Below are 12,203 nucleotides of genomic sequence, written 5' to 3' on the forward strand. Positions count from 1 at the left end.
AGAGTTCTTTGGGTCCCCTAAATAAAGAATCATATTATCTGCAAAGAGGGATAGTTTGAGTTCTTCCTTCCCAATTTCTATTCCTTTAATTTCTTTTTCTTGCGTAATAGCTCTGGCTAGAACTTCCAGAACTATATTGAATAGCAGTGGTGAGAGTGGGCATCCCTGTCTGGTGCCAGATCTCAGTGGAAATGCTTACAACTTTTCCCCATACAATAGGACGTTGGCTGTGGGTTTTTCATAGATTGCTTTGATTGTATTGAGGAATGTTCCTTCCATACCCAGTTTGCTTAGAATTTTCATCATGAACAGGTGTTGTATTTTATCAAATGCTTTCTCTGCATCTATCGAGATAATCATATGGTTTTTCTTCTGCAGTCTGTTAATGTGGTGTATCACATTGATTGATTTGCGACTGTTGAATCATCCCTGCATACCAGGGATAAGTCCCACTTGGTCTGGGTGGATGATCTTTCTGATGTGTTGTTGCATTCTATTGGCCAGAATTTTATTGAGGATTTTTGCATCTATGTTCATCAGGGATATTGTTCTGCAATTCTCTTTCAATGCTGCATCTTTTTCTGGCTTAGGAATTAAGGTGATGCTGGCTTCATAGAAAGAATTTGGGAGGATTCCCTCTTTTTCAATTATTCTGAATAGTTTGAGAAGAATTGGAGTTAGTTCTTCTTTAAATGTCTGGTAGAATTCAGCAGTGAATCCGTCTGGTCCTGGGCTTTTCTTTGTTGGGAGGGCCTTTATTACTGTATCAATTTCTGTCTCAGTTATAGGTGTGTTTAGGTTTTCTATGTCTTCCTGGTTCAATTTAGGTAGGTTGCATGTGTCTAGGAATCTATCTATTTCTGATAGGTTTCCCTGTTTGCTGGCATACAGGTCCTTGTAGTAATTTCTGATGATTCTTTTTATTTCTGTGGTGTCTGTTGTTACATTTCCTTTTTCATCTCTGATTTTATTGATTTGGGTTTTCTCTTCTGTTTTTAGTTATTTGGGCCAATGGGGTGTCAATTTTGTTTATTTTTTCAAAAAACTGATCCTCTCTTGTCTGATTTTTTGTAATTTTTTTTGGATTCAATCCTGTTGATTTCTTCTCTGATTTTAATTATTGCTCTTGTCCTACTAGATTTGGGTCTGGTTTGCTGCAGATTTTCTAGATCCTTGAGATGCAGTGAAATCTCATTTATTTGGTACCTTTCCAATTTCTTGATGTAGGCAGCTATTGCTATAAATTTCCTCTTAACACTGCTTTTGCTGTATCCCATAAGTTTTGGTATGTTGTGCTGTTATCCTCATTTACTTCCAGAAAAGTTTTGATTTCTCTTTTAATTTCTTCTAGGACCCAGTGTTCATTCAGGAGCATGTTGTTCAATCTCCATGTGTTTGCGTATGCTCTGGGGATTCCTGAGTTGCTAATTTCCTACTTCATTCCACTGTGGTCTGAGAAGCTGCATGGCATGACTCTAATTCTTTTGAATTTGCTGAGACTTGCTTTATGGCCTAGTATGTGGTCAATGCTAGAGAAGGTTCCATGTACTGCTGAGAAGAATGTAAATGCTTTCTGTGTAGGATGAAAAGTTCTGTGGATATCTGTTAGATCCATTTGGGCTATAATGTCATTTAAAACTACTGTCCTCTTGTTGATCTTCTGTCCTGTTGATCTGTCTGTTTCTGAGAGTGGAGTATTGAAGTCCCTCAGTACTTTTTTGGGGTGTAAGTCTCCCTTTAAGTCCCTCAACAAATCTTTTAAATAAACCGGTGCCCTGTAATTAGGTGGATATACATTGATAATCGTTATATCTTCCTGTTGAATTGATCCCTTAATCATTATATAGTGCCCCTCTTTGTCTCTCTTGAGAGTTTTTGTGTTAAAGTTTATGTTGTCCAATATTTTTTTTTTATCTTTTATTTAATGAATATAAATTTCCAAAGTACGTCTCATGGGTTACAATGGCTTTCCCCCCCATACCGTCCCTCCCACCCACCACCCTCCCCTTTCCCACTCCCTCTCCCCTTCCATTCACATCAAGATTCATTTTCGATTATCTTAGTATACAGAAGATCAGCTTAGTATACCTTAAGTAAGGATTTCAACAGTTTGTTCCCACACAGAAACATAAAGTGAAAAATAATAGATGATTTTTTTTAAATGATGATGAAATCAGATCAGACCTATTGTCATGTTTAATCCCAGTGAGAGTCAAGTTGGGAATTGATAGTTTCTTTTCTTTTCTTTTTTTCTTTTTTAACAGAAGATCAGTTTAGTGTACATTAAGTAAAGATTTCAGTCGTTTGCACCCCCATAGAAACACAAAGTGAAATATACTGTTTGAGTACTCGTTATAGCATTAAGCCTCAGTGTACAGCACATTAAGGACAGAGATCCTACATGAGGAGTAAGTGCACAGTGACTCCTGTTGTTGACTTTACAAATTGACACTCCTGTTTATGGCATCAGTAATCTCCCTATGCACCAGTCATGAGTTTCCAAGGCTATGGAAGCCCCTTGAGTTCTCCGACTCTTATCTTGTTTAGACAAGGTCATAGTCAAAGTGAGGTTCTCTCCTCCCTTCAGAGAAAGGCACCTCCCTCTTTGAAGACCTGTTCTTTCCACTGGGATCTCACTCACAGAGATCTTTTTGCCAGAGTGTCTTGGCTTTCCATGCCTGAAATACTCTCATGGGCTTTTCAGCCAGATCCGAGTGCCTTTAGGGCTGATTCTGAGGCCAGAGTGCTATTTAGGACATCTGCCATTCTATGAGTCTGCTGAGTATCTCACTTCCCATGTTGGATCACTCTCCCCTTTATTTATTCTATCGGTTAGTGTTAGCAGATACTAGACTTGTTTATGTGCTCCCTTTGACTCTTAGTCCTTTCATTATGATCAATTGTGAACTGAAATTGATCACTTGGAATAGTGAGATGGCATTGACACATGCCACCTTGATGGGATTGAATTGGAATCCCCTAGTATGTTTCCAACTCTACCAATTGGGGCAAGTCAGCCCGAGCATGCCCCAAATTATACATCTCTTCCCTCTCTTATTCCCACTTTTATGTTTAACAGGGATCACATTTCAGTTAATTTTCAACACTTAAGAATAACTGTGTGATAATTACAGAATTAAACCAGTCATATTAAGTAGAACAGACAAAAAAAAATACTATGAGGGATAATGTATTAAGTTGCCCATTAGCAGTCAGGGCTATGCTGATCAAGTCACCATTTCTCATAGTGTCCATTTCACTTCAGGAGGTTTCCTTTTTGGTGTTGAGTCAGTTGTCACCGATCAGGGAGAACATATGGTATTTGTCCCTTTGGGACTGGCTTACTTCACTCAGCATGATGTGTTCCAGATTCCTCCATTTTGTTGCAAATGACTGGATTTCGTTGTTTCTTACTGCGGTATAGTATTCTAAAGAATACATATCCCCTAATTTCTTTATCCAGTCTACCATTGTTGGGCATTTAGGTTGGTTCCAGGTCTTGGCTATTGTGAATTGTGCTGCAATAAACATTAGGGTGCAGACCGCTTTTTTCTTTATCAATTTAAACTCCTTTGGGTAAATTCCAAGGAGTGGGATGGCTGGGTCAAACGGTAGGGTTATATTCAGGTTTCTGAGGAATCTCCAGACTGACTTCCATAGTGGCTTGACCAGTTTGCATTCCCACCAACAGTGGGTTAGTGTCCCTTTTTCCCCACATCCTCGCCAGCATCTGTTGTTGGTAGATTTCTGTATGTGAGCCATTCTAACTGGGGTGAGGTGAAACCTCATTGTGCTTTTGATTTGCATTTCCCTGATTGCTAGTGACCTTGAACATTTTTTCATGTGCCTGTTGGCCATTTGCATTTCCTCTTTTGAAAAATGTCTATTGAAGTCCTTGGCCCATCTCTTAAGTGGGTTGTTGGTTTTGTTTTTGTGGAGTTTCTTGATCTCTTTGTAGATTCTGGTTATTAACCCTTTATCTGTTGCATAGTTTGCAAATATTTTTTCCCATTCTGTCGGTTGTCTCTTCACTCTCCTGACTGTTTCTTTTGCAGTAAAGAAACTTCTCAATTTGATGCAATCCCAATAGTTGATTTTGGCTTTGACTGTCTGTGCCTCCCGGGTCTTTTCCAGAAATTCTTTGCCTGTGCCAATATCTTGAAGGGTTTCTCCAATGTTCTCTAATAATTTAATGGTGTCAGGACGTAGATTTAGGTCTTTAATCCACGTTGAGTGGATTTTTGTGTAAGGTGTAAGGTAGGGGTCTTGTTTCATGCTTCTGCACGTGGAAATCCAGTTTTCCCAGCACCATTTATTGAATAGACTGTCCTTGCTCCAGGAATTAGTTTTAGATCCTTGATCAAATATAAGTTGGCTGTAGATGTTTGGGTTGATTTCTGGTGTTTCAATTCTGTTCCATTGGTCTATCCATCTGTTTCTGTACCAGTACCATGCTGTTTTGATTACAACTGCCCTGTAGTATGTCCTGAAGTCTGGTATTGTGATGCCTCCAGCTTTGTTTTTGTTGTACAAGATTGCTTTAGCTATTCGAGGTCTCTTGTGCCTCCATATGAATTTCTTTTTTTTTTTATCTTTTATTTAATGAATATAAATTTCCAAAGTACGTCTCATGGGTTACAATGGCTTTCCCCCCCATACCGTCCCTCCCACCCACCACCCTCCCCTTTCCCACTCCCTCTCCCCTTCCCTTCACATCAAGATTCATTTTCGATTATCTTAGTATACAGAAGATCAGCTTAGTATACCTTAAGTAAGGATTTCAACAGTTTGTTCCCACACAGAAACATAAAGTGAAAAATAATAGATGATTTTTTTTAAATGATGATGAAATCAGATCAGACCTATTGTCATGTGTAATCCCAGTGAGAGTCAAGTTGGGAATTGATAGTTTCTTTTCTTTTTTTTTTTTTTTAACGGTAGGGTTATATTCAGGTTTCTGCTGGTCAAGCCCCTATGGAAATCAGTCTGGAGATTCCTCAGAAACCTGAAGATAACCCTACCGTTCGCCCCAGCCATCCCACTCCTTGGAATTTACCCAAAGGAATTTAAATTGGCAAACAAAAAAGCTGTCTGCACCCTAATGTTTATTGCAGCACAATTCACAATAGCCAAGACCTGGAACCAACCTAAATGCCCATCAATGGTAGACTGGATAAAGAAATTATGGGATATGTATTCTTTAGAGTACTATACCGCAGTAAGAAACAACGAAATCCAGTCATTTGCAACAAAATGGAGGAATCTGGAACACATCATGCTGAGTGAAGTAAGCAAGTCCCAAAGGGACAAATACCATATGTTCTCCCTGATCGGTGACAACTGACTGAACACCAAAAAGGAAACCTCCTGAAGTGAAATGGACACTATGAGAAATGGTGACTTGATCAGCATAGCTCTGACTGCTAATGGACAACTTAATACATTATCCCTCATAGTATTTTTTTTGTCTGTTCTACGTAATATGACTGGTTTAATTCTGTAATTACCACACAGTTATTCTTTTTGTTTTTTTTTTTTTTTTTTTTTTTTTTTTTAAAACTTTTATTTAATATAAATTTCCAAAGTACAGCTTCTGGATTACAGTGGATTTCCCCCCCCTCAACTTCCCTCCCACCCACAACCCTCCCATCTCCCACTCCCTCTCCCATCCCATTCACATCAAGATTCATTTTCAATTATCTTTATATACAGAAGACCAATTTAGTATATACTAAGTGAATATTTCAACAGTTTGCACCCACACAGAAACAGAGTGTAAAGTACTTTTGAGTACTAGTTACAGCATTACTTCACATTAAACAACACATTAAGGACAGAGATCCTACATGAGGAGTAAGTACACAGTGACTCCTGTTGTTGACTTAACAAACTGACACTCTTGTTTAAGGCGTCAGCAATCTCCCCAGGCTCTAGTCATGAGTTGCCAAGGCCATGGAAGCCCCCTGAGCTCTCCGACTTTGATCTTATTTTGACAAGGCCATAGTCAAAGTGGAAGTTCTCTCCTCCCTTCAGAGAAAGGTACCTCCTTCTTTGATGGCCCATTCTTTCTTCTGGGATCTCACTTGCTGAGATCTTTCATTTAGGTTTTTTATTGTTTGTTTGTGTGTTTTGCCAGAGTGTCTTGGCTTTCCATGCCTGAAATACTCTCATGGGCTTTTTAGCCAGATCTGAATGCCTTAAGGGCTGATTCTGAGGCCAGAGTGCTGTTTAGGACATCTGCCATTCTATGAGTCTGCTGTGTATCCCACTTCCCATGTTGGATCATTCTCTCCTTTTTAATTCTATCAATTAGTATTAGCAGACACTAGTCTTGTTTATGTGATCCCTTTGACTCTTAGTCCTATCATTATGATCTATTGTGACCTGAAACTGATCACTTGGACTAGTGAGGTGGCATTGGTACATGCCACCTTGATGGGAGTGAATTGGAATCCCCTGGCACGTTTCTAACTCTACCATTTGGGGCAAGTCCGATTGAGCATGTCCCAAATTGTACATCTCCTCCCTTTCTTATTCCCACTCTTATATTTAACAGAGATCACTTTCAGTTAACTTTAAACACCTAAGAATAATTGTGTTTTAATTACAGAGTTCAACCATGTGCATTGATTTTATATCCTACTACTTTGCCAAACTCTTCTATGAGTTCCAATAGTCTCTTAGTAGAGTTCTTTGGATCCCCTAAATAAAGAATCATATCATCTGCAAAGAGGGATATTTTGACTTCTTCCTTCATAGCCCTGACTGCTAATGGACAACTTAATACATTATCACTCATAGTATTTTTTTTTGTCTGTTCTACTTAATATGACTGGTTTAATTCTGTAATTATCACACAGTTATTCTTAAGTGTTGAAAATTAACTGAAATGTGATCCCTGTTAAACATAAGAGTGGGAATAAGAGAGGGAAGAGATGTATAATTTGGGACATGCTCGGGCTGACTTGCCCCAATTGGTAGAGTTGGAAACATACCAGGGGATTCCAATTCAATCCCATCAAGGTGGCATGTGCCAATGCCATCTCACTACTCCAAGTGATCAATTTCAGTTCACAATTGATCATAATGAAAGGACTAAGAGTCAAGGGGAGCACATAAACAAGTCTAGTATCTGCTAACAGCAACCGATAGAATAAATAAAGGGGAGAGTAATCCAACATGGGAAGTGAGATACTCAGCAGACTCATAGAATGGCGGATGTCCTAAATAGCACTCTGGCCTCAGAATCAGCCCTAAAGGCACTCGGATCTGGCTGAAAAGCCCATGAGAGTATTTCAGGCATGGAAAGCCAAGACACTCTGGCAAAAAGATCTCTGTGAGTGAGATCCCAGTGGAAAGAACAGGTCTTCAAAGAGGGAGGTGCCTTTCTCTGAAGGGAGGAGAGAACCTCCACTTTGACTATGACCGTGTCTAAACAAGATAAGAGTCGGAGAACTCAAGGGGCTTCCATAGCCTTGGAAACTCATAACTGGTGCATAGGGAGATTACTGATGCCATAAACAGGAGTGTCAATTGGTAAAGTCAACAACAGGAGTCACTGTGCACTTACTCCTCATGTAGGATCTCAGTCCTTAACGTGCTGTACACTGAGGCTTAATGCTATAACGAGTACTCAAACAGTATATTTCACTTTGTGTTTCTATGGGGGTGCAAACGATTGAAATCTTTACTTAATGTACACTAAACTGATCTTCTGTAAAAAAAAAAAAAAGAAAGAAATTATCAATTCCCAACTTGACTCTCACTGGGATTAAACATGACAATAGGTCTGATCTGATTTCATCATCATTTAAAAAAAATCATCTATTATTTTTCACTTTATGTTTCTGTGTGGGAGCAAACTGTTGAAATACTTACTTAAGGTATACTAAGCTGATCTTCTGTATATTAAGATAATCGAAAATGAATCTTGATGTGAATGGAAGGGGAGAGGGAGTGGGAAAGGGGAGGGTTGTTGGTGGGAGGGACAGTATGGGGGGGGAAGCCATTGTAACCCATGAGTCGTACTTTGGAAATTTATATTCATTAAATAAAAGATAAAAAAAATAAAAATAAAAAAAAATAAAATAAAAAATATTCAAGGTTTACTGGAAAAAAAATTTTATATTGTTAGTCATTAGAAAGGTAAAGAAACAATGACTTAACTTATCCATAATGGGTTTGGGAATACCCACTAATGTATAAAAAAGTATGAAAAATGAATGAACATACACTTGAAGCCCATTGTGCAGCAGCATTTGCTTGTGTGCCCTCAGAATGTCTCTGAGATCACACCTGTTGAATATATGAAGAATGAGTATCTCCAGATAAAAATTGCCAGGGAGAATTATTTTAAAATATTTCTGAATATTTTATGATTGAATGAGTACCACCTGCAAAAATTGTATAATACCTTTATGATAAAGGTAGCCAAATCAATACCATTTTCTGTATTTAACTGAAATGTCATTGAAGCAGAGAAATACCCATTCATTGACCTCTATTTAGGACTTCTTTCTTGTGTAATGGCACAAGAGTTTTTTCATGAGGGACAATGTGGTGTGCAGAGCTCAAAGTATTCCATTCCTTCCATGAGGCAGAAGGGTAACAAGCCCTTATTTCAGGTGAAATTGGAAAGTTTCAAAAACCTAATTTCTCCTTGAAAATTTTGTTGAAAATATCAATTATACCCAAATGACTTATAATAAAGTCAAACACCTCCATAAAATCCAAATGTTTTAGATTTGATAAAATATATTTCAACCTTTGCATTGAATAACTGATAAAAATTGTCCCAGAGATATGAAAATATAAAACAAGGAAAGACTTTTTACCAGATATCAAATAGTATACAATGAAGAAATGCTAGATATTGATTGTTGTAAGGATTTCATAGGCATTTTGCATTTTTATTTCTCTGCAAGAGAAGGAAAGCTCTAAAGCTGATTATCCTAGGCAAATGTTCTAAGCCATGATGATGCAGGATTGAGCATGAGAAAGACTGGAGACAGCAGGGGGAGGAATTCAGAAGAATGCAAATGGACATCACTGTGCCACAGGATGAGCCACCCTAACCACTCATTTGCTAAAGATGCCATTTGAAATAGTTTGTTCCCATTTGTAGATGAGAATTCTCCCTGGGTCAGGAATGTAGAAACTTGCTCTGGTGTGGCCTCATATTTTTAAGAAAACTTTTATTTAATAAATACAAATTTTGAAAGTACAATTTTTGGATTATAGCGGTTCCCCCCCATAACTACCACCCCATGCACAAACAATCCCATCTCCTACTCTTCCATCCCATTTTTCATTGATTCATTTTTAATTATCTTTATATGCAGAAGATCAGTTTAGTATAAACTAACTAAAGATTTCAACAGATTGCACCCACGCAGACACACAAATTATAAAGTACTGCTTGAAGACTAATTTTACCATTAATTATCATAGTACAACACATTAGGACAGAGATCCTACATGGGGAGTAAGTGCACAGTGACTCCTGTTGTTGATTTAATAATTGACACTCTTATTTATAATGTCAGTGATCAACCGAGGCTCTTGTCATGAGCAGCCAAGGCTATGGAAGCCTCTTGAGTTCACAAACTCCGACCTTATTTAGACAAGGTCGTAGTCATAATGGAAAGGCCTCCCTTCAGAGAAAGATACCTGCTTTGATGGCCTGTTCTTTCTGCTGGGATCTCACTCACAGAGATATTTCATTTAGGTCATTTTTTACCACAGTGTCTTGGCTTTCGATGCCTGAGAAACTCTCATGGGCTTTTTATTCAGATTGGAATGCCTTAAGGAATGAATCTGAGGCAAGAGTGCTGTTTATGGCATTTGCCATTCTTTGAGTCTGCTGTGTATCCCACTTCTAATGTTGGATCATTCTCTCCTGTTTAATGCTATCAATTATTATTCGCAGACAATGGTCTTATTTATGTGTCTCCTTTGATATTTAATCCTATTTTTATAATCAATTATGAATTAACTGATCACTTTAACTGGTCAGATGGCATGGTTATCTGGGTGTGGCCTCATATTACATCAGAGTATTTTATACTCAAAGTGGCATTGCAAAGTAACCATTTTTCCCAACAGGGAAAATTTCAGAATTTCAGCAATGGAAACTCAGCCTTTCTTCTTCCACAGATGCAGAACAGTGTATCCAGTGTGCAGAGCATGAGTATCCAAACATGGAGAGAAGTCACTGCCTCCCCAAGCTAATGACCTTCTTAGCCTTTGAGGATGCCCTGGGGATGGCTCTGGTTTGCATGGCTCTGTGCTTCTCTGTAACCACAGCTGCAGTTTTGGGAGTCTTTGTGAAGCACCGAGACACTCCCATCGTCAAGGCCAATAACCGGTCTCTCAGCTACATCCTACTCATCGCCCTCCTCCTGTGCTTCCTGTGCTCCTTACTCTTCATTGGCCGTCCCAACACAGCCACCTGCCTCCTCCGACAAATAACATTTGGTCTTGTGTTCACAGTGGCTATTTCTGCTGTGCTGGCCAAGACCATCACTGTGATTCTGGCTTTCAAGGTTATGAAACCTGGAAGAACAATGAGGCGATTGCTTGTATCCGGAGCTTCTAACTTCATCATTCCCATCTGTTCCTTGATCCAACTAGCTCTATGTGGCATCTGGTTGGGAATCTCTCCTCCATTTATTGAGTTAGATGCATATTCTGAGCATGGCCACATCATCCTGGTGTGCAACAAGGGCTCAGTCACTGCCTTCTACTGTGTCCTGGGCTACCTGGGCTCCTTGGCCCTAGCGAGCTTCACTGTAGCTTTCCTAGCCAGGAATCTGCCTGATACATTCAATGAAGCCAAGTTCCTGACGTTCAGTATGCTGGTGTTCTGCAGTGTCTGGGTGACCTTCCTGCCTGTCTACCACAGCACCAAGGGGAAGGTCATGGTGGCCGTGGAGGTCTTTTCCATCTTGGCCTCCAGTGCAGGACTTCTGGGATGCATTTTTGCCCCCAAGTGCTACATTATTCTTATAAGGCCTGAAAAGAATTCTCTGAAAGGCTTAAAGAAAAGAGCAAGTTCTAAGGGATTCTAATATTTTTCTGCTTGTTTTGTTGTCACATTTTCAGAGTTTGGTGCCAAAAACCAAACTGATATAACATTCCGTATATATAAAATAACTAAAATCAACTTTTCCTTTGAAAATAACTTCTAGGTAGGACACTTAGCCTAGCAGATTACATGGGATCAGTTTCTGGCTCTGACACTTGGCCTGTACTTTTGACTCTTGGGGACCCTGGAAGGAAGTGGTGATGGATTATGGAACTTGGTTCTGTCCACACATATGAGAATCCTGGTTTGACTCCCTATTTTGGGTCTAGCCACAGCCTAAGTATAGGCATTTGGGGTGTAGAAGCATGAGGAATAGAATGAGAGGTGTCTATGCCTCAGTAGTCACTAATGTTCTGGCAGCCAATATCATACTGAATGGAGAGAAGCTGACAGCATTTCCCCTCAGATCTTGAACACGATAGGCATGTCTACTTTCAACATTCTTATTCAGTACATAACTTGAAGTGTTGGCAGGAGCAATTAGGGAGGAGGAAGAAATAAAGGGCATCAAAATTGGAAAGGAAGGGGCCAGCACTGTGGCATAGCAGGTAAAGCCACCCCCTGCAGTACTGGCATTCCCATATGGCACTGGTTTGAGATCTGGCTGCTCCTCTTCCTATCCAGCTCTCTGCTATGGCCTGGGAAAGCAGTGGAAGATGGCCTAAGTTGTTGGGCCCCTACACCCATGTGGGAGACCTGGAAGAATCTCCTGGCTCCTGGCTTCAGATTGGTGTAGCTCTGGTCATTGATGCCATTTGGGGAGTGAACCAGCGGGTGGAAGATCTTTCTCTTTCTGACTCTCCTTCTTTCTTTGTGTGACTCTGACTTTAAAATAAATAAATAAATCTTGGGTCCGGTGCTGTGGTTCACTAGGTTAACATCCTGGCCTGAAGTGCTAGCATCCCATATGGGCACCTGTTTGAGTCCCAGCTATTCTACTTCCTATCCAGCTCTCTGCTATGGAATGGAAAAGCAGAAGTCCTTGGGCCCCTGCACCCACATGGGAGACCCAGAAGAAGATCCTGGCTCCTGGCTTCATATAGGCACAACTCTGGCCATTGTGCCAACTGGGGAGTGAACCATTGAGTGGAAGACCCCCTCACCCCCCACCTCTCCT

The 12,203-nt window shown here is 39.8% G+C and overlaps 1 protein-coding gene across 1 annotated transcript in view; it reads left to right on the plus strand.

Annotated features, from left to right (window-relative positions):
- LOC138847796 (vomeronasal type-2 receptor 116-like) overlaps positions 1-11,124 on the plus strand; it is a 35,496-nt gene extending 24,372 nt beyond the window's left edge. Inside the window, exon 6 of the mRNA XM_070067601.1 lies at positions 10,156-11,124. Coding sequence (XP_069923702.1) covers positions 10,156-11,069 — 914 coding nt within the window. The 3' untranslated portion in view covers positions 11,070-11,124. The remainder of the gene's footprint in view (positions 1-10,155) is intronic.
- Positions 11,125-12,203: the final 1,079 nt, after the last annotated feature.

This window comes from Oryctolagus cuniculus, assembly GCF_964237555.1.
Source record: "Oryctolagus cuniculus chromosome 16 unlocalized genomic scaffold, mOryCun1.1 SUPER_16_unloc_1, whole genome shotgun sequence".
Taxonomy (NCBI): domain Eukaryota; kingdom Metazoa; phylum Chordata; class Mammalia; order Lagomorpha; family Leporidae; genus Oryctolagus; species Oryctolagus cuniculus.